The following is a 23708-nucleotide window of genomic DNA, read 5'->3' as shown; positions in this document are numbered from 1 at the left end:
ACTGGATCTCCCTGCATCTCCGCCTCTCCAGTGCCACTGCCTCTCCTGTGCTGCCGGCCCTCAGCCTTTGCAGCCACTGCAGCTTTGTCCAGAAGGATGTACAGAAGACTTCCAGTCTAATTAGCATATTACCCTTTTATTAATATAGATAAGTTATCATAATCCTTGCTATGAAAATGCCCAACATTTTGTAATGTCTGGGTGTTTAAGAGGATATTTAAGAGGAAAATGAGCCGAAACTGGTTTGGCTCAATGGATAGAGCGTCGGCTTGGGGACTGAAAGGTCCTGGGTTTGATTCTGGTCAAGGGCCTGTACCTTGGTTGCGGGCATATCCCCAGTAGGGGGTGTGCAAGAGGCAGCTGATCGATGACTCTCTCTCATCGATGTTTCTAACTATCTCTCTCCCTTCCTCTCTGTACAAAATCAATAAAATATATTTTAAAAAGAAAAAAAAGAGGAAAATGATTTTCCATTTTATTACTTAACATCTCCCCCCCATCTCCCTCTCTCTCTCTCTCTCTCTCTCTCTCTCTCTCTCTCTCTCTCTCTCTTTCTCTCTCTCTCTCTCTCTCTCTCTCTCTCTCTCTCTCTCTCTCTCTGTCTCTCTGTCTCTCTCTTTCTCTCTCTCTCTCTCTCTCTCTCTCTCTCTCTCTCTCTCTCTCTCTGTTTTTCTCTTTCTGCCCCCTTTCTACATTTGAATAAATAGAACATGTAATTTCATCCCTGAAAACATTATTTCTTACCTTATACACTAATCCAATTTCAAAAATAGTAATTTTTAGAAAAAAAATTATTTTTCTCATGTTTATTTCTATATTCAAGAATAGTTACTCATTCTAATAAAATTCAACTCTCTCAGCACTTTTTTTTAGGAAATCTCATTTTTATAATCTTAAAGCCTGTTTGGTTTTAAAAAGTATAAAGATGTGTTGATCACAGCATAGCACACTCTATTTGGGGCTGGAAAGTGAACATGCAGGATTGTGTGTTAGTCTTCTTGAAATATTTCTTTGTAAACGCCAAACCCACATTTGGGTAACAGAATGGGAATCCTTCAATACTTCTTTCTGTAAGGTTTATGGTGGGAGTCCAGTGTAAGTGTTTCCTGAATTTAATGACTCCACCACAGGCAAAAAGAAACAAAGGCAATGGGAGAGGAGGCAGGAGGAAAATGTCCTACAAGTGGAGCCAAGATCTGAGCTGCCACATTGATCACAGAAAGTAACACTGAGAGCGTGTGCTGGGAAGGGAAATGGAAAAAGAAGTTTCCTTCTCCTCTGGACCCCACAGAAATACCTCAGCTGAAAGGAAATTGTGACTCTATATTTTCTGTACTTTATGTCTTTTGAGGTTTTACTTGAACTCCCAAACCAGATCATTTTGAAATCAATAAAAACCTGGCAGCCTCAACATCTTATTGGACCACACAGCTTTTAGAAAATTGGCCACTTAAACGTGTGACCTGACTCCTTGCTTTTGTTGCAAAAAATGTAAGGAAAATATTTCAACATTAGGAAAATTTCAGAAATATTGTTAAAAATAATTTTTGTTTTCTTAGACTACCTGCACAGCTTTGCTGTATTATAAAAGAAATTAAGTATAATCTCCAAAATGTGAGAGTTAAAATGGGAGCATCATCTGTTCAATTTTTATCTGAGCAGAACAAGTTAACAGCTGTGAAATATCGAAAGGAAGATATTTTATAATTGTTTATTTTACTTTCTGTATGTATTACAGATATCTTTCTCTCTGAGAAATGTAGGTGGAATTGTTTCATGTTCAAAAAAATTTTTTTTGAGTGAAAGAGGGACTTCTAAAGATTAAACATGTTTTCCTACATTTAGGTAGAGATAAATATTTGGATTGGTTTGTCCAAAGACACTTATAACTGAAGATTTTATTTAACAGACTAGAGGCCTGGTGTATGAATTTGTGCATGGGTAGGGTCTGGTCGGCCCACCCCAATGGGGGCCCATCAGGCTGGGCAGAAGCGGGGAGAGGCCAAGGGAGGTTGACCAGCAGTCCCCGCCCCGCTCGGGAGTGTTAGGGGCGGATCAGTGGTCAGGCCAGGGGGAAGGGATGGATCAGGGTCTAGTCATTCTGATCATTCTGGTTGTTCTGCTTTACTGGGTGCTAAGCTTTTATATATATAGACAATAAGACAGATTGTACTTAATAGAAGATTTTCTGGATTAAATATATATTGACTGAAAAAATGGGGGATAGCCAGTTTTTATATCTCATAAAAAATGGTAATGCAACAATTAGTATAAAGCACAGACTTTACTCTAGCTTAATGGATCTAAGGATAAGCATTTATCGGCAAGCAAGGATTTAGCATAAAATGGAATATAAATGAATTGATGACTGATCATAAATTAATTTTAGTGCTGAGCTGTAATAAAGAGACAGCAAGATACCACTTTATCATGGTATTTTACTGCTCAGTGACATATTAGCAACAACTTAATGTCCTGTATACAGTTCTTTAAAAGCTGGAATAAATATGGCTGGTTATTTTTTATTTTATTTTATTTTTTTTACCTTTCAGCAATTTTGAACCTGAGATATTTAGAAAGATTGAAAATGTAAACATAGATAAATTTGACTATGTGGCATAAATTCATTTTTCATTAAAAGTTTAAATATGTATTGATTATGTTTGTGGCTATAACATGTCAAGTTGCTATGGATTGCTTGTAATTTGTAAACATTCTCTACCTGAACTGTTTTACTTAGAATCATTTTAATTTTTATATATACATTAATATTTATAAAGAAAACCAATTATGTTTGCTTTCTAATTCATGAATCAATATTTTTATTTTCTTCCAATAGTTGTCATTTTTTTTTGATATTTCGTATACATCTCCAGGCCATTCTTGATGTTTAAATCTAAAGAATGGGAAAGAATGGTAACCACAGGGAGGTGAAATTGTCCAACATGGCCAAACCCCTGTGGGTCAGATCTCTTCAACTCTGAAGTTATCTGCTTCATTTATTTGATCTTACAGAGAATAGGAAGGAAAGAATAGCTGGTGTTCTTTCTATTTCCACAAACACTCAAACCCAGTCTTCCATGCTACTCTCTCTTCCCAGGGAAGGGAACAAACTCACGGAAAAACTTCATGAGTAACTGGAATTTCTGAGCACATGGCAAGGAGTATTAACACTGATATAAATTCAGAGGAAGAACACAGAGGCAGAAAAGCATTTGCAAAGTTTAGGGTTTAGCAAATTTGTACATGGAAATCCTCATAGGGAGGGACTCACTGTCACAGTGAGATGAGCAGGTGTTCTTTGAAAAAGTCAAACTAAACTTTCTGTAAAGAGATCTCAGACAGTAGCATTTCTTTAGTGACACTGCTCTGTGGTGTAGGATTTTTTCCTAAATTTTACATGTTCAGAGACTAAGTTTGTCCAAATGCTAAATCTTTGGAATAGAACCACACAGCAAGCCAACTTGAACAACAAAAAACACTAACCAACCAACAAACAAAAACAAACCCAATTATAGTGGAGAAAGAAACATTTTTAAAAAGAGGGGAGGGGGCTTTGTACATTTAGATGAGTGAGTATGAATAGAAAAGTCAGAAGAAAATGTAAATTGCTACCTAATGTAACATTGTTGTCTTAATTTGAATAAGATACTGATAAATATCAATATTCAAGTTATCAAATCATAGTCAAGATTGATATATATTAGGAGTCCAGTGCACAAATTTGTGTGCCTTGAAAGGAACTGTGGGCTACGAGGCTGCAGTGAGCATAGGGGTGGAACTCAGCCCATCCTCTGTGTCCCCACCTGGTCCCTCCTACCACAGCTCTTGGTCCCCTGTCTGCCTGCAGCCCCACTCCCACCGCTGCTGCTCCCACACGCTGCTGGGTCCACCCTGCTCACATCTACTGATGGCACAGAGCGATTGGGTCCAGCGCCAGCAGCAGGTGCGAGCGGGATGGGTACTGTCAGCAAGTGTGAGCACTGGCTGCTGCCCCAATCACCCTCAGGATAGGGGGAGGTGGAGAAGCCCTGAGGGGCCATCGGGAATGGCAGCCACCACTCGCACCCACTGACGGCATCAAGTTATTGGGGTCACCCAGATGATAGCAACTGGTGCACCACTCACCTGCTCCAGCATCCTGCTACAGCTGACACCTGCTATGTTCCGTGCCCGCCCCCTGGTCGTCAGCGCACATCATGACAACAGGTTGTTCTGTGGTTCATTCTATTTGTATGTTAGCATTTTATTATATAGGATATTTTTTTCTTATGTTAGGTAATTACATTACTGCTTCTTTCCATTGTCCAAGTAATTGACAAGAGTTGACTAACATAGTATTTATCTTTATTTATTTATTTTTAATAAATCTTTACTGTTCAGATTATTTCAATTGTTCCTCTTTTTCTTTCCCCTCCACATGTTCCCACCCCATCCTCTGCCCTTACCCCCCCCCGCCACTGTCCTCATCCATAGTTGTATGATTTTTGTCTAGTCTCTTTCCATACCTCCCCACCCCTTTCCCCCAGAGAATTGTCAGTCCACTCTCTTTCTTTGCCCCTGATTCTATTATATTCATGAGTTTATTCTGCTCATCAGATTTTTTATTCACTTGACTTTTAGATTCACTTGTTGATAGATATGTATTTGTTCTTCATAATTTTTATCTTTACCTTTTTCTTCTTGCTCTTCTTAAAGAATCTATCAGCATTTCATATAATACTGGTTTGGTGTTGATGAACTCCTTTAGCTTTTTCTTGTTTGTTAATCTCTTTTTTTCTTGTTTGTTAATCTCTTTATCTGACCTTTAATTCTGAATGATAGCTTTGCTGGGTAGAGTAATCTTGGTTATAGGTTCTTGCTATTCATTACTTTGAATATTTCTTGCCACTCCCATCTGGCCTGCATAGTTTCTGTTGAGAAATCAGCTGAAAATTGTATGGGTGCTCCCTTGTAGGTAACTAACTGTTTTTCTCTTGCTGCATTTAATATTCTCTCTTTGTCTTTTGCTCTTTGCATTTTAATTATGATGTGTCTTGGTGTGGTCCTCTTTGGATTCCTTTTGTTTGGGATTCTGTGTGCTTCCTGGACTTGTAAGTCTCTTTCTTTCACCAGGTAGAGGAATTTTTCTGTCATTTTTCTTCAAATAGGTTTACAGTATCTTGCTCTCTCTCTTCTTCTGGCACCCCCATAATTTGGATGTTGGTATGCTTGAAGTTGTCCCAGATAGAAAACACCATCTTCATATTTTTGGATTCTTTTTGCTTTTTTTGTTGGGTATTTTTTGCTTTTTTATATTTCAAATATTTGACTTGGTTTTTGCGATCCTCTAGTCTGCTGTTGGATCTATTTTATTTTTTTTTATTTCAGTCAGTGTATGCTTAATTTCTAGTTGTCCTTTTTCATATCCTCAAGGGTCTCACTAAATTTATAGGCCTTTTCTAGAAAATTCTTGAAAAACCTTATAATCGTGGTTTTGAACTCTATATCCAATTGTTTGCTCTCCTCCATTTCTTTCATTTGTGACCTGTTTCTTTGTATCCACATTTTGGCTGCTTCCCCGAGTTGACAGAGTGGCTTTGTGTGCTAGGTGTCCTATAGGGCCCAGAGGCTCAGCCTCCCCAGTTACATGAGTTGGACACTCTTGGTTCACCACTTTGTGGGCTGTGTGCACAGATTTTTTGTAGTTAAGCCTTGATTGTTATTAGTATCACTAGGAGGAATTGACTTCCAGGCCAACTGGCTGTGAGGATCAGTTGTGTTTACATTGGGAAAACTTCTGTGCTGGAGACACACTATGAGACAAGACTTGTTTCAGTGGGACTTTGGTGCTCACTGAGTCTGCCCCTTGAGTGTATCCCTTATGGGTCTGAGGAGTTGTACTCTGGGTGGTCCTACTCTGAGCCCTGGGTACACTGGCTCTTGGTTCTCCAAGAAGGTGCTAATTTAGATTCTGCCTGAGGCCACCCAGCAGGAGCTATGGAGAAATCTGCAGATTCCTCTTCTTACTTGGGTTTTAGAGGTGCCCAGATGAGGCTCAGCTGTGAAGCAATTCAAGCTGCTGTGGGGCCTTGGAACTTCTTTTGGATGTTCTGGGTCTCACTGACTCAGCTGCAGTTTGTTAGGTAAGTTTAGAATTCAAAGGCCCAGGCCATTCATATGCAAAAGCCTCTGTGCTCAGCTTGGTTAGAGCAGAGCCTCAGGGAGGAGCAAGGGAGGTCCCTTGGTCTCAGTGTCCACAACTCCTCTGAATCTCATAGTGCTTTTCTCTTTCTTTCTAGTTGTAGAATTTCCACTCAGCCAGCCTTTCTATGGTTCTGGATGATGTCCGTTTTGTCTCTTAGTTGAAGTTTTGAAATTGTTGTGTAAGGCAGCAGTTCAGGTGTTTGCCTATGCTGCCATCTTGGTTTCTCGAACCTAACATTGTATTTCTTATTTAGTGTTTTCTAGGAGTTCTTATAAGCACATTTTATAACTAACAAGGTAGTTGCTAGGAAATTACACATGGAATAGAATCACAAATAGTATTTATAGTGATAATGAAAATATTTAAGATATTTAATTTAATATTTGATGTTTATTGAAATGTCTACTGTGCAATGTTCCTGTATAAGAGATATAAAAGTGAATGAGACATTGTCTAGAAGAATGAACATATATGCAGCAAACTGTAGTTTGTAGAGATCTGATGTGCTACTGTGTGAATACTGTTTGAAAAACACAGGAGGCAGAAAGATTGATTCTCCTTTAGACAGGGTTGAAGGTGAGGCAGAATCAGGGTGATCAAAGAGATGATATTGATTGGGACTTTAAAGTTTCACAGTGGTTAATAGAGTCAGTCACAATTCAGAGATGTGTGAGTAATGTTATATGGGTGAGGCAACAGAACTACACAGGCTTTAACAGAAAATGGGGCTAGAATGGTAGGCCGGGCTCAATATTGAAGAATCTAAAATACCTAGTTTGGTGTTTGGATGTGGCATTGGTAAACTAGGTAAGGCTTTGAATGTGATAAGTGTTTCAGAAAACTCATTCTGTGACAATGAGGAACAGAGAGGGACTAGGAGAAAATCAGTTGGTAATGAAATTGAGGTTGTACAAAAGGAGATGCTTGTTTGGAGAGTGAGTTTCAGATAACTGACACAGATGTGTTCACAGATGTTGAGTAGACATTTAGAAACATGGAAAACAGAACATAGGAGGGACTGGCCTGAGCTTTCATGTGTTTCAAGACTATTTTTGGTTCCCAGGTTTTGAATTCTTTGGTGATTACTGACTGAACCATTTTGATATGTTTCTTATCTACTGTAACATTATATTGCAAAGCCTAGTGCAGCATTTCTCCTTTCATTTTGGACTGCTGGTCCTTGACTTGCGATTATTAACTTTGAAATGGTTCTCTCGGAGGAGGCTCAGTTGATGGTGTTATCTCATCTTCCTTTCAGTGGCCTGTGTCAAGGGAATTTGTTTTGAAAGTAAAAAGTGTATCTCTGTGCTTTTGGCAAATAGAATCAAAACTCTATCTTTTTTCTGCTACACTTAACACCCTTTTAACTTCTCAAATCTTTCTAACCTCTTCGGTTTCTGTTTTCTCTGTCTCAAAAGTGCATGAACCCGTGTGATTGTATCCTGGCCCTTTTACTAAAAAAGTACAAATGCTTCATCATAGCAACACTCCTAACTATACTTTTGTCTCTTAAATATTGAATAAAAGCAGAAAAAAAATCTATGATGCTTAACTTTAATGTCTTGTATATAAATATGTGTTTGGTTTATTTAGAACCCTTAAGTTAGTGTTCCAAAATATTTAGTTCTTCCTTTTTTAAAAATTTTGAATAAGCAACATTTGGTACTTTATTGTATTATAAATTAATGGTATACCAACTGAAATAAATATTGTAATATTAATTGTAATATGTAATAAATTCAAGTTTTGATGTGTTTAGTCTAAAAATATATAAAATTGTAAAAAACTTGATAAAAACTAAGAATAAAAATTATTTCTCAGTATCTTCATATCTTGCTTCTCTTTACACATAAAGATGAGTTTTTCCTCTATTGCTATGTTGCATTTTGCAGAATTCCAGTGGTATTCTTCATAATGGTTAACTTTCTAAAATAAAAATTAGAACTGAAGAGAAAACTAAAGTTCTTAATTAAAAAGCAAAAAAGCACAGTGAGTTTTGAAATTAATAGGACTTTCCAAAGATACATATTTCTTATTTTCTAAGTCTATTTGCTCTGGTATTATTTATAAATGTTTTTGTTTATGAATGTTCAGTATTTTTTCTGCATAATTAAGTTTTTACTTTAAAGTCTTGAAATAATTCTAACCCTTTTACAGTATACAAGATTAGATTTCAGGCAAATTATTATTAGAGGTTGCATTAAATTAAAAATATACTCACACTATTTCTTCAACTGAATTCATGATATGTTTACTTTAAACACACAATAATTTAGTTCATCAAAAGTGTTCTTCTCTGAACTGTAGACTTAAAGTATACTTAGCAATTCTTTCCTGGAAAATGATCATGTGTAATAATTTTAACAAGGTAAGAATGGAACCATGTGGAACATGTTTTATTCATGTGTTGCAAACAGATACAGGTTTCAAATGAGCCTCATTCTTTTGCAGTTGGAATATTTAAAACATGGGTGATGTTTGCATGTGGCTAAAGAAGTCAGATGATACCAGATTTATGTCAAGGAAGACTGAGGAGTTGAGGAAGCCAGCTTATTCATTCGTATAGAGTGTGCAGATGAGCTCTCCAGTATCTACAACTCACTAGACAACATTTATTTTTAGGTTCAATGGTAAATGGATGGGGCTCTGCATCTGATGAGGATCGTAACTTTTCTAGTCATAGATCTAGTGTAGGTAGCTCCTCAGATGGCTCCATCTTTGCCAGCGGCAGTTTTGCACAAGCTCTGGTGGCAGCAGCAGATAAAGCTGGCTTTAGGCTGGATGGAACCAGCCTTACAAGAACAGGTTGGTAGACTCTGGGTCAACACTCTTTGCATGAGAGAATCTTGTTCTTTGGACACTGAGCTATTCTTCTGTCCTTTCTCCTCAGTGAGCCTGATTGAAGGAATTTCTTAGTATGCATGCCCACAGTTTGGATGCTTAATTACCAGAACTCTCTTCTGATGCTAGTTTTGCAGATCCAAGAATAGGCTCCTACTCAACACTTTCCAACCTTTATTTCCCTTTCCCTTCATGGTTCTGCTGATTAATTGGGATATGCTTCCTTTTTATGTTATAGCAAAGCTGCAACTAAGATTGCCATTAAATTTTCAATAACTCACACTTTGCAAAATTCTCACAAAATCAATAATGTACCCAGTGATTAAAATTATTCAGCTTTTATCTTCATTACTTTCCTTTGCCCCATTTCTTTCTGCAAATGCATTTTCTGGGAAGGCATTCTCAGCATGGGGTGAATTGGTCTAACGCTGTCAGTCTAACAATTCAAATGGCTGGGGGTATTATTACTTATTTGGCTGTTAAAATGTTAATCCAATAACATTGTGTGTTTTTTAAGGATGCTAATAAAAGATACATCCATTGCATTTGCAAGTTGAAAAAAATTATGATTATATGTGTGTTGGCTTTTAATATAATCTACTTTTGGCTTATGATAATAATAAGTAATAATATAAAACACCAATTAATCTTTCATATAGCTGATCATCCCCCAAATAAATTTGGGATTCACTCTAATAATAGATCAGTAATTTGTCATCATTTGTTTTACTGAAACAAAATAATTTTGGCATGATGCATGCTATTACATGACTTTCTATACTTCTTAAATGCATATATAATAAGGTCCAAATATATAAATTAAACTTAGCTACATTATAAAAAAACTAAAGAAATTCTATATCCATTTTTAAAATCTTAATAGTACCCAAATAATAAATTAAAAATCATTTTGACCCTGCACTAAATTCTAAGGTTATAAAAATAATTCTTAAAAATTATCTTTGAAAGATATCAAAACTTTACCCTTTGAGTGTGTAGTAGGTATCTTTGAATAAAATAAAAATATTATCTAAGCATTGCAGAGGTTTATTTTTTATATAGCATCTGGACTAAAATGTGTTGTAATGTAATGGTTATTTGAATTTTCTTGCTTTGTAAGACATTAAGTCAGAAACTTTATATTGCCTGAGTGATTTTTGTGGCAGAGCTGTGAGCAGTGCAGTGAGAAAGTACAAGGAAACTAATAATTAGAGGGCTAAGTGCATTTCTTGCATGTATGCTAATAGCTAATAAAACATTAAGCAATATTCTCATACTGACATAAGAAAATATAACTACATTTTATGCAAGAATTTTGTATGAAATGAATCATGCACAAGAGAATATATATTTGCACATAAGCCAACCCTAACTTACCATAATATTAAAATTAAAAGATGTTGAAAATGGATTAGCTAACCTTTTCCCAAAGTAAATTTCTCTACATATGTACACTAAGCCACAAGAAAAGGGCATAGCACATTTCATTTCTCAATGAGAATTTGGAGTCTGCTAAGATACAATATTATCAATTAGAAACACCCCTTGTACTGTAGATATACAAGGTGGTTTTAACCTGCTCTCTATCCTGTACTATATGCTAATGTTATTGAACTTCTGCTCAAAGAAGTACAATTCATCATATATGTGTATGAGCAGTAAGGTCAATTTAATATATGTGTGTGAGCAGATCTTTCATGTAAATTTTTAGATGTAATTACAATAGGACATTTTTTATACTCAAAGAGAGTTTGTGGGATTCAAGGGTGAAATTTGATTAAGCAAATATTGATAAGACAGCACATAATTTTTTTTTCAGAAATAGCTTTTTTAATTTTAAGAAGTAAAAGCTGGATAAATTTGCAAATACCTATGAAAATATTGCTAAGATTATCAAGGTTAAATAAAAACAATCACATAAGATCATGTGGATTTGTTTTATATTTGTTTTAATTTTTTAATGGGTAGAATGTTGGTTATTAAAAATTGGGCCAGACAAATGCAGCAAGGCATACATTTTTCTATGGAATTGCAACAGTGTCTGGAATCTCCAAATAGCATCTCCAGGCAGGTTTGCGAGTTAGAAAGAGCAAAAAATACAAGACAAATAGAATCAGAGTCTTAAAATAACATTCTCCATATCCCCTTCCCATTGTATTTTGTTTGTTTGTTTTTAGGCAAAGCCTTTACCTCCTCTCAAAGGCCTCGACCAACCAGCCCATTTTCTACTGACAGTAACACCAGTGCAGCCCTGAGTCAAAGTCAGAGGCCTAGGCCAACTAAAAAACACAAGGGAGGGCGAATGGACCAACAACCATCATTGCCTCATCGGAGGGAAGGAATGACAGATGGTAGGTTTGATTCCTTCTCTTCTGTCTCCTCACTGAAGAGCTAAGCCATGTGCCATCATTGGTTGAGTTAAAGTAGCTATGGTAGATTAGACATCCCTCATTATATATCAAGGGAGAAAACCTGGAAATGTGGTTTTGTTTAAATAAAACACCCTCTTTTTTAACCACCTGGAATTATTTCTATATTACCAAGCCCAAAGAAGTAGATGCCATACTACTTTTCAAAGTTTATTTTTCTACCATTTTAGTATTACCCATTAATGCTTTATAGTGAATATTACCTTATAAGCTTAGGGGAAAAACATCAACAGCATGTGCACTTGCCATGTCATGTTGTTGGAACATTTCTATATTAAAGTAAGCCATTTTAGATTATTTTACTTCTGAAAAAGACTGTGATTTGCAATTTAGGAGTTTTTTTTAGTTTTGTGAATTTTAGGACTAAAAGCATGCTGCATATTATCCAGTTGATGGATCAGCAAACTTTTTCTGAAAAGTCCAATTAATATATATATTTTGGCTTTAGCAGGCCATATAGTCTTTTGTTACAACTACTCACCTTGGCATTGATGACCTGGTGCAGCCAAAGAAAAAAGTTATTGAATGGATGTGACTGATTTTCAATAAACTTTACTGACAAAACAGGAAGCAGCTGAATTTGTCCAATGACCCACAGTTTGATGATCTATTTCAACCCTCTTATTTTTGTGTATCATCCATCTTTGAATACTTGCTTAATCACTGCTAGTTTCAAGAAACACAATAGAAAATGTCCTTGTTCTTTGATGAGTAATTCATGAGATCTGCAAAGCAGTAATTATTTACCATATATTCAACTTAATTTTCATATATTTAAAATAGGAATAAAAATTTAATTTTAAGTTTAATTCCAAGGAATATGTATGATTTATTATACTTAGTATAATGTTGAACCCAAATGTAAATTTCTTCTTTCTTCTCAACACTACTCCTTAAAAGCACATAAACCTTATCATGAGATAGTTTTACTATACAAAAAGGGATAACTCTAGCTAGGCTGTACATCAGACCATCTGGGAAGCTCTTAAAATATATCCCAAATATTTTTTTTTTAAATTGTTCTGGGATGAAAAGCAGCTATGAATATTTTTAAAGCTCCACAGGTAAATCCAGTAAGCATTAGGTTTTGAGAAGCTATGACCAAGTCCTTAGCATTAATTACAGGACTGAATAAGACTTAGTTGGAAAAAAGTACTTGTTCTTTATTAGTTTTGATGGAGGGAGGGGTGTCTGACAGCAATTTTTGTGCTTTCTATTGTCATTGTGTAATGTTAAGATTTTAAAGCTAAACATAACTTGTTTTAAGAGCTTTCAGGCTTACTTATCTATCTGCTTACTTTGACTTCATTGGAAAATATTTCTATGGAATCTGAGGGTAGGGGTTCAATTGAGATTTTATTCTCTATGAATGGATATCCTGTGGTGAGGAAAAATGCTCACTGACTGCCTTTCTACCTCAGATGTTCTGAAGATTAGTTGAGTGCTCAAAGCAGCCTCTAGTGTTGATCTTATTCCCTCTGAATAAGAAGGATTACTCTCCCTGACATGCTAGTTATAAATCTCAGAATTTGTGTCATTTTTCTGCTATGAATGCTATGGAAATAGAAAAAAATCCAAGTCTATGTGTTTTTTTTTTCCTGTGTCTTTTTCAATTTGTTTGAAGACCATATCCAGAATATGTGGAAGATACAATACAAATCAAGAAAATAGAGATCTCTCTTCTTTCTTCCTAGAACACTTTTCTTGCAAGCTTTATTAGAATGTCTGGTTAACGAAAACTATCTCCTAGTTAAAGCATGCTCAATATATTGTTTAGCTTTTTAAGAAGCAAAGAGCTCCCTAACTTTTCAAATTTGTCAGCATTCCAAAAAGGGGTTATTGATTATAAAAGGTTCTTAGTGAATACCTTTTAGAAGTAGTGACATTGAAAAGGAAATACTGGCTCACATGCCTTCCCAAGTGTTTCACCCAAATGTCCTGTACCATTTTAGTTATGATACAAGGACATTTATTTTGTATGGCACTCGACAGATTATCCTGAAGGATATTGGTATTTTACAGCAAATGTATATATAATGGCATTTATATGCTATCAATCTATTATTAGTAATGATTTTATACTATTTATATATAAAACCTAACAGTCCTTTTTGGAAAAGTTAGTGTTTAGTACACTTAGCATATAGATATTTTACACTAAAATGCTTGCATTATTTACAATAGTATTTTATGAGAATATTCATCAGAGTAATTATTGCTACCTGCTATGCCAAACAACTTATATTCTTCAATGGCTTAGCACAGTAAATGTTTGTTTCTCCCAGACACAATGACTTTGTAAAGGTTACATGGCTCTCTTCTAAGTAGTAATGTAAGGATGAATACTCCTTCAATGTTGGGACACCATTATTGTTAAGATGGGGCCTTTATGGTTTCTGAGTGAGGAGAAGACAGAACATGGGTTATTCACTTGGGATGTTCCATGGTCAGGCCAGGAAGTGGCACATATAACTTTTCTTATTTCTTTGGCAAGGACTTTGCCACATGGCATCAAACTAACTACTAGAGTGGTGAAGCAATATTTCTTTGTGTTCAGTAAGAGCAATCAGGAATGGTGGGAAATGTCAGTCTCCATTCCAAATGCTATGCAAACACCCACACACATTAAGGAGTGTTCTTCTCCCTTGATAAAAGTCTCTCCTCAACTGGCATTTTTCAATTCAAATCTTCCATTTCATTTGCATAAGCTCAAGAATACCCTTTAAAGCCAATACCTGGATCACTGCTGAACAAAAAAGGTAGAGAAGGTAGTTCTCTGTTCATCAATCTTTCTTCCTAGGTCATATCTCCAGCCTGTTCACCACTCATTCCAAATACCCTATTCAGATAAGGGCCTCTTTCACAAACTAGCTTTGACAATTAAAAACATTTCTTTGTTTATTAAAATAGTCATTCAAATATTTATTAAGCTCATGCTAAATAATAGGCAATGGGAACCAAACAAACAAAATGCCCTGCCCTCCTAAAACTTGTATTCTGATGGGAGAAGATAGATAATTTCAAAATAAATACTCTTAGGTGAAAATAAATTGTTTTAAAAAAGTATGTAAAATGATAGTGTCATTGAGAAAAAATATACAAAGATGGGGGTGCAACAGTTAAGTAGAGGGCTCAGAAAAGATCTTACCAAGAAAGATCTTACATTTGAGAAAACACTGGAAGATTTTAAGGGAAAGAACAATGCTTATATCTGGGAGAGGGGATGGGATGAGAGTAATTTCAAAATATGAAAACAGTAAGTGGAAGCCTGAAGCTTATTTGATTAAAAGCTAGAGGAACAGTGTGATTAATTACAGAGAGCAACAAAATAGAATACAAAGTCAGACAAGTCAACTAGGGCTAGAGTTTATAAGACCTTTAAGCTTATATAAGGATATTGGCTCTTACTTTGAATAGGAAAACCTGGAGGTACATTTAAGTGTGTGTGCATATGTATGTGCATATTAAGGCAAGTGAAGTGACATGTTCTTACTTTTGTTTTTATAAAATAGTCACTCTGGCTGTTTTTGTTAAACTATTCATTCAAATATTTATTAAGCTTATACCAAATGATAGACAATGGGAACCGAACAAACTGGCTGAATGTGCTTCTATGTGGAAACATCGAAACCACATAGGAGGTTGCAGTAGTTCTATAGGGAGTAGATGATATTGATTCACACCAAGGTAGAATCAGTGGAAGCAATGAGAAAGGTTGAATTTTGGTTTGCAAATAGAGTCCACAGAATTTGTGAATAAAATTAACATAGGCTGTAAAGCAGGGGTGTCAAAGATTACATCAAAATTTCTGTAAACTTAGAGAATGGAAGAGCTGCTAATTGAGATGAGGAACAATGCAGAGGGAACATTTATTGTAGAGGTAGATCTAGAACTCAGGTTGGGTATGAGAAATTTGAGAAGCCTTCTAAACATTTAAGTCCAACTATTCAGTGTGGATTTGGTTATATGAGTTAAGAGTTCATGGGAGGAGAGATCCAGGCTGTAGATATGTAATTTTTCCATGTTTCTATTTCTATTTTTTCTAAGAGGGAGAGAGAGGGAGAGAGAGAGAGAGAGAGAGAGAGAAAGAGAGAGAGAGAAATACTGGCAATGTATCATTGGACTGCTGTATTCTATGTGCCAGACAATAGCAAATCTTTAGTAAACCAGAAAGAGACTCTTTAGTGAATTGATTCTGTTAAAAAGAATCAAAATAGAAATGAATAATAAATTTAATTTAAGTAAATATGTTTGATTACATACTTTTATTTTTTTCCACAGCCATTCTCACTTCTATCTTTCTTCCAATTTTTTTTTATTTCAATGTATATGCAATGCTCTTTCTTTTTAGGATATGCAAGCTCCAAGGGTATTAATTATGTAGTTGTATAAATTCAGGTTAAATTAAATAGTGATCAGAATTTTAGCTAACATAAGCAGATTCCATTTTGGCCATTTAAAAAATTAAACTGCTCTGATAAAGAATAAAAATCAATGACAAAATATGTTGTTTTGGAAGAAATTACAATAATTTCTCTCCTACTGGCAGTCTTAAATTCAATAACTCAAATTATATAACAAATTTGAATTTATAATAATACATACTGAAGGAAGTCAGCTTTGAATACAAAGGAAACACCAAACTCTTTGGTGAATTATTTAACAAACAGATATCTCAATATTAGATTAGCTCTTCCTTTTTGGAAGCAAGACTCCAAATGCAACTTGATTCTCCCAGACAGAAACTCTGTCCCCTTCAGTAATTAGTAATTCATCATCTAACAAGAGAACATACATGAAAAATAAAAGCTTTGCTCCAACATGGGAACTTCCTGAACAGATGCTGAGGAGACCACTGCTATCAGTTCAACGGAGGACAATATCACTTTCCTCATAAAGAAAGTATGTTTCTTAAGAAAATATTTAAAAGGAGCAGCTTAGATTTCCCTAAGGAAGCTAACTATGTTCCAAAAATAATCATATCTTTCTCTTTTAATTTTACAAACAATACTAGTAGAAACAAGAGCACAATTATAAAAATTGTATGGAATTAATTACCTATATTGTATACATTAGCCTCTATAATGAAATTAATATGCATATTGTATATAATATTTGGTATTTCTGAACAAAAAATAAGATTATTGACATTCTAGGGATAAAAAAAATCAGTGGGATGCCAGAAGAAAATCATCCAAAGAGTATTAAAAATGTTTAGATTTCAATTACTTCAATGAAGTAATTTCAGCACTGGTATGACTAGTATAACAAAATTAGTATAGTACTTAAAGAAATATGAAAGAAGGTTCTATGATGTCACAACTGAAGACATTACAAATATAATGGTAATGACTATCTAAAGAGCTAATAAAAATACAATAAAAAATTAGCCAAGTCTTTGAACTATTAATTTTTTTCATATCTGTTATGTAATTTAAAAAACTTCTCTGAAAAATTAACTATGCCACTATATCTCAAATTTTCATGATACAGTGTCTAGTCTAGCACTATGAAGCATATTCTATCTGTGTACTAGTTATTACTTATTAAAATTAATACATTGGAAGAGTGTAACATATTAGTTGTAACATATTAGTTGTAACTCATTAACTCATGAAATGAATAGCTAGCATTGGTCATCAGGCAGAATGTTAATTGCATTTCATAAATGTTAGCTTAAACTTTTGTTGCTAAATGTGCCACATACATGAGTAAAGGCAGTCATATGTTGCATATGATACCACATAGAGTTCTTAATTTCCCCAAGGGCAAAATTTCCTTTGGAGATTGGCAGGAGAGCATTTATTCTTCATAGAGACTTTTATTAACACAGCTGCTAGAATTTCTAGTCATTTTGTGTCATGATATTTCTACTCTGGGAAGTGGGGGTGAACAATGGATTAAATATGGAGAAATCATAAACTGCCCTTTTACCTTAAATGTTTGCCTCAATGTGCAATTGAAAACATTTTCCACATAAACTGAATAAAGCTAGTTGATTTTATTTCAAAGACACTGTAATAAAAAAATAGCAATGAGATCAATAATATGCATTTGGATATAAACAATTTGCCTTTTCCCCCCAAAAAAAATATTTTTTGCATGGGTGATACTTTTAACAGGGCAGGTTTTTTTGTGGTTTTTTTTTTTTCTTCATCTTGTATTTTTTTTTTTTCATTAAATTTAGTCCATTCTAAACGTTATTCAAAATTTTTAGATCTTCCACCACCACCAGACCCCCCTCCAGGTCAGGGTATAAGGCAACAAATAGGCCCGAGCCAGCATGTTGGTAACATGGAAAACTCAACAGAGAGAAAAGGAAGCTCTCTGGAGAGACAACAAGCATCCAACTTAGAAGACACAAAGAGCTCATTGGATTGTCCAGCTAGAACGTCCCTAGAGTGGCAGCGACAAACCCAGGAATGGATTAACTCCACAGAACGCCAAGAAGACATACGGAAAGCCCTACACAAACAAGGTGTTGGACCAGGTGTGTTCTGCACAGTCCCAACAAAGTGTGGACTTTTACCATTTTTTTTCCTACCAGGTATTTTAGAAATGGCAGTTGTTTAAGGGCTTCTGAAATGCATTTGCCTTGAATCACTAACTGAATGTGGAATTCTGAAGCAGAGCTACCCAAACATCCCTGCAGGCTGATCCCAATAGAGATTGCTCCTCAAGTTAACCTCTGCATAGGACCTTTGAGCCTAGAGACTTCCAACCTCCATTTATAATGCTCATGAGACAATTTGAGGTGTTTTTGTTGTTGTTGTTATTGTTGTTATTTTGTTTTTTGCTTTTTAGTGTTTATATTGATTACTTTTAAGACCACAAAATTTCACTTTTAATGTCAGTTTAAACTCTGCCTCTAACCAATTTGCTCATTTTGACTGAAGTAACTAGTCATTTTAAAAGAACTCACTTCAGTCAAATTGCTGAACTAATTGAAATAATCAATGAAGTTACAAATCAATGCCCAACACAGAATCCTCATGTTAGAAAAGGTTAAACTGGGTCTATACTTTTTCCAGCTGAATGAATTTAGTTAATTGTTAACAATTTAATGGAGGAATGTTCTTGTTTATAAATCAAGTTTCCTGGAAATAACACAAAATAAATTTAGGGGTTCATGGTTGGATTTTTTTTTTTAACTTTTTTTTTGGTGGGGAGTGGGAGTGAGGGAGGTTGGTGATGAGACTGTTCCATAAATGCATTTTCTGAAATATTTCTTCTTATGTCAGGATTCCTTGGTTATTTAAACACACACACACACACACACACACACACACACACTCACACACACTCTCTCTCTCTCACACACACACACACACACACACACACACACACAATTTTGAAAGAGTTTCCTTGTACATTCATTTATTCATTTGGACTGAATATATTCTAGATATGTCATCTACCCATGAATTTTTAATATTATATTTTGTCACAACTTGGTGCTTAAGGTTTTAGAAATAGTTTATGCAATGGCTAAAAAAATGACAATATTAACATCTAGGTTTAGTGAAACATTTAAGAAGGTTTATCATTAAGAATGAGAGAAGAATCATGTGATCCTTGTCATTAAGATTATCTAAAGAAATAAATACTAAATTTAGTCAGCAATTTTTTTAGTCATATAACCATAGTAATAATAATTGATACTAGAAAAAGAAAAAAGAAAGGTAGTGGAGAGAGAAAAAAAAGAGAAGGAAGGAAGGAAGAAAGAAGCAAGAGCCCGACTTAGTGTGGCTCAATGGTTGAACACCATCGCAGGAACCAAGAAGTTTCAGGTTCGATTCCCACAGGGTACATGCCCCAGTTGTGGGCTCAATCCCTAGTAGAGGGCATGAAGGATGCAGCCAATCAATGATTCTCTCTCATTATTGATGTTTCTATCGTCCCTCCCTCTCCCTCTTCTCTCTCTAAATGACAACAAAAACATATTATAAAAAAAAAAAAAGAAGAAGGAAGAAGAAGAGAAGGAACAGGGAAGTAAGGGAGAGAAAAAAGAAAGCAAGGAAGAAAAAGCATTTCAAAGTATTAATAGTTATGTATGTTATTTGTAGAGAGATTATGTATAAAGAGAATAGGCAGATTATTTATTAAACTGTATGTTTCTCTTTTCTGTTAAGGAAGAATACAGGCTTTCAAATAATGTATTTCTTTCTCAAGAAACAATAGAAATTTAAGAAGTTTATTTTTAATAGCTGATATATAGTTCTTTATATAATTTGAGAAAAAATGTTTCCATAATTTAAAATCAAAACCATGGTCTTTCAATCTTAATAGAAATATTAAATTGGAGCCTCCACTAAACTACAGAAATTATTCTCAGAAACGTTTTTGTTAAATAATATGGTTCATTGTATGAGGTCTCTTTTATAATATCTTTACATTTTGCAAATGATGTGCAACATTGTATACGTATTCCAATACCTCTTTTAATTTAATCCTGCTTTAGATCCTATTGTAGGAAATGCTGCTTGCACATGGGAACTTCTTTTAATTTTCTTGTTAAATCTCATATTTTTCATTTTACTAAAAAGCAAAATGGTAAAATTATTCATCTTGAGCTAAATATTTAAAGTTACGTTTGTTTGTCAACATGCTCCTTTTGACTTAGCACTTTATGTTTTTTGTTTTTTTTCTAGAGGAGACCTTGGTGCCCTACAGCAAGCCCAACTTTCCGTCTCCAGGAGGGCACAGCTCATCAGGAACAGCATCTTCGAAAGGATCCACTGGACCTCGGAAAGCTGAGGTGCTGAAGGGGGGCCACCAGCGCAATGTCAGCGACCTTCTTGACATAGGCTATATGGGCTCAAGTAGTCAAGGACAGTTTACGAGTGAATTATGTAAGTGCTGTAGGAGATTTAAAAGGCTATGATGATCTAGAAAAGAAAATCTGAGGAAAAAGTTTTACTCAACCCTCTTAGGTTCCCTGGCTGTGTCTGAAATTTAAACTGACAAAGATTAACAGGGAAAAATATATTTTATTTACTTTTTGCATATACATGGGAACCTTCTCAAGAAAATGAAGACCTAAAAAACTGATAAGAAGCAGAAATTTTCCTACCTTTTAGACAAAAATAAACAATACGTATGTGAAGAATTGACAAATAGAAGGGTTTGAGCTAAAGGTAGTGAATGGTGAAGAAGAAACTAGGATGATAAGGGTTAGTTTAACAAGGTTTGTTTACACAGATTTCTCAACCCCATCTCTTGTAATAAGAATGTCCTCCTTCCTCCTGGCACTAGGGTGTGGGTAACTGTCACAGGGCAGTTTTATAACCTGTGTGAGGAAAGAAGGGTGAACAGGGGAGGCCAGAGTTACCTTCCTGCTTCCGCTGTGTCCTCAAACTCCTTCACTTAAGATATAGAATAGACTAAGGTGCTATATTTTGGCATATCATGTCCTAAAACTCATCAATAACATTGCCACAATATCAAATTTCACAATAGTAGAAAACTTGCTCTATTATGGGATCAATTACAATTTTGAGCAGGTTTGTTTATAACTTAGACCATTGCTATTTACAGAGTCAATTTAATAATCATGTCCTTTTCTTTAAAATTTGATTTTTATTATACAAAAATTATCTTAACATAGGCAATCAATCTTAATATTTATAAGTTAATTAAATATGGTCCATTGGTTCATTCTGTAATTTTTTTTGCCTTTTAACTGAGTACACTAATGGGAAACATATTAGCCTTTTGGTACTTTTAAAAAACCTCCTTAGGAATTCTTTTTTATTTTTTTATTTATTTATTTTATTTGGTGAATCAACCTTGAAAGTTGATCTTTAATTCTAGTTAACTTGAAATACTTTGATAATTACAACATAACTTAGAAATAAATTTCTCTTTTTGAATAGGGAACCAACATTGGTGCTTATTACAATTAATTTGTTTTCTAAATATAAAGTATTAGGAAATAGAGAAATTTAGAATGTTACTGTATGTCACAGTAAAAAGCATTGAACTCTTACTAATTTAATCAGGAAAATTACCAGTTTTGCTATTCTATTTCAGAATAATAGTTTCTGAATATGCTTCTTTCAATACAGTTTAAAAACACTGCTAAGGAACAGCCCTGGGTTCCAACCTCCTTAACTGCTCAGTGGCTAGATGAAAGAGAAAGTAAACTAGCTGCCTTCCTAACCTTTTTTCATATCTTAAAAATTACATTGCTATTATGCTCATGTGGCAGACTGGGATGACCTGAAATAATGAAAACTAAAAAGTACTTTCAAAAGTTTAAATTATTTATTGATATGAGTTATTGTTATATATTACTAACCTGATTATTACTAAACTATGTTTATAATTTTTATTTTGACTTATGAGTACTTGGATTTTTCTTTAACTTTTATTTTGGAATAATTATGGATTCACAAAAGTGCAAAATAGCTCTAGTTGAATTTCAAATATCCAAATTCCACAATGTTTCTTTTTCCCCCCTTTCTCATCTCATTTCAGTAAAATTTCTTAAATTCACAAATTAACAGATTCTATTTGATGATGTTACTTTCACTTATTATCTGTTCCTTTTGGTTTTTGGTATGCTGGATTAAAGGATACTGCTCTTAAATGCAAACTTACTTCTGATTTGTTTTTCTCTTCATAGAATAACTGAGATGAGTCATGCAAAGCTGCTCTGAAGGACCATCAGGTCTGAACTCATGGAAGTGATGACACTTAAACAGTGCAATGAACAATTTCTTTATTTATGTACTATTAAAAGAACTGTAAATGCAATGTAAAGACACACAGCCACACATATCCCACAGATATTTTCCTTTTGTTCTTCTGTTACTTACACCACCCACCTTAACTCTTTCTTGTCAGGAGTAAACAAAAAAGAAAGAAAACAAAGCTCGCCCTCCAGGAAGCAAAGGATTTCCTCTGTATATAATTTCTTTTGTGCATTGCTATGCAAGCTCACTCTTTTTAGCTCTGTTCATATTATTGTCTGTTCTTACTGGTCTGTTGTACTATATGTGAATTAATAGGCTGTGGTGCCATATATTAACTTTTAATTGTGTAACTTTTATGTTTTTAAATTTTGCACTGCAATTTTATTTGGTGATAAGCACAAATCTCTACTCCTCGTGACATGAAGAAAAAGACTGAATGTGAAGGGAGTTGCTGTACTGTAAGCTAGATGGATAACGCTGATTGTAGCCAATCACGTTGGATGGTTTTTGGTTGGGATATAGAAATAGGAAGATGCGAAGGACAGTGGTGTTAGTGAAGTCTTCTTTGAACATCAGGGACCAAGTCAATTAAAAAAAAATAAAAAAAATAAAAATAAAAAAGCAGATTGGTGGCTTTTACTGTTGATAAAAGTGTGGGTCAAAAGAAGGAAGTTTAAGACTTAAGTCTGAATAGGCATTAAACTATACAAGTAGCGAAGATATACTAAGCTTGCTTTAAGACATAATAAAGAAATTAAAGTTATATTTAGAATCAGCTTTATCTCTCGTTGTAATTGACCCACCTGAGAATTGCAACAAGCAAAATGAAATTAAGGTGTTTCACAAGAGCTGTATTTATATTACAGTTTGGTTTTGTTTTTTTTTTTTTTAAAAAAGCATTTTCTGAATTAATATAATTACTCTCTCCAACTCATTAAGTCAGAATATAATATGATGTTCCCCAAGGAAACAAACCAAATGAACTCTAGAATATCCAGCAAATAGTTAAAGAGGCAATTTATTGTTAGGACATACTCGGGCTGCTTCGAAATACAAAAACTCTATTACAATACCTTGTTTCATCTTATTAGTTCATGTACAGTACACACTAGAGGATAGAGCTGCATCACTGCAATTCATGACTTTTAAAATAATAATGCAGTCTATATGCAACTTTGTGTTTTATTTGATGAAAAAAATGAAGTTTATGCCACCAAATGTACAGCCAAATTATAAGTGCTTAAAAAGCAGTGCTCAGAGTATGTTCAGTTCACAGTAAGTAGACTTATTGGAATAAATATTTTATGGTACACTTTCAGAAATGGGCTACCAACTACAATATGTTTGACCCATTTTGAATGAGTAAATTGAAAAGGAGAAAAATGCATGTTTATACACTTTTTAAATAAAACCAAACCTGGTAAATGGACATTAATAACAGTGTCCTGCCTCATTTGTTTTCACGACTTTGAGAACAAGCAGTTCTTAAATATCAGTCATGTATGGTCAAAACGAATATGACTTTAAAATATATGTTAGCTACTGTACATGTAT

General features: G+C 34.5%; 1 protein-coding gene across 19 annotated transcripts in view; it reads left to right on the top strand.

Annotated features, from left to right (window-relative positions):
* ROBO2 (roundabout guidance receptor 2) overlaps positions 1 to 23029 on the top strand; it is a 1761697-nt gene extending 1738668 nt beyond the window's left edge. For 7 of the 19 annotated variants that reach the window (XM_036444354.2, XM_045584070.1, XM_045584071.1 and 4 more), the window contains 3 exons: positions 11206 to 11379; positions 20109 to 20309; positions 22085 to 23029. In XM_036444354.2, coding sequence (XP_036300247.1) covers positions 11206 to 11379; positions 20109 to 20309; positions 22085 to 22086 — 377 coding nt within the window. In that variant the 3' untranslated portion in view covers positions 22087 to 23029. Of the gene's footprint in view, positions 1 to 8809; positions 8993 to 11205; positions 11380 to 17674; positions 17948 to 20108; positions 20310 to 22084 lie in introns of all 19 variants that reach the window. The other 12 variants (XM_045584066.1, XM_036444350.2, XM_036444349.2 and 9 more) reach the window with 6 other exon arrangements.
* The last annotated feature ends 679 nt before the right edge of the window (positions 23030 to 23708 follow it).

Source organism: Pipistrellus kuhlii, unplaced genomic scaffold (assembly GCF_014108245.1).
Source record: "Pipistrellus kuhlii isolate mPipKuh1 unplaced genomic scaffold, mPipKuh1.p scaffold_m20_p_2, whole genome shotgun sequence".
NCBI classification, from domain to species: Eukaryota; Metazoa; Chordata; class Mammalia; order Chiroptera; family Vespertilionidae; genus Pipistrellus; species Pipistrellus kuhlii.
The sequence above is the reverse complement of the archived record's forward strand: the minus strand, read 5'-3'. Positions and strand labels throughout refer to the sequence as shown.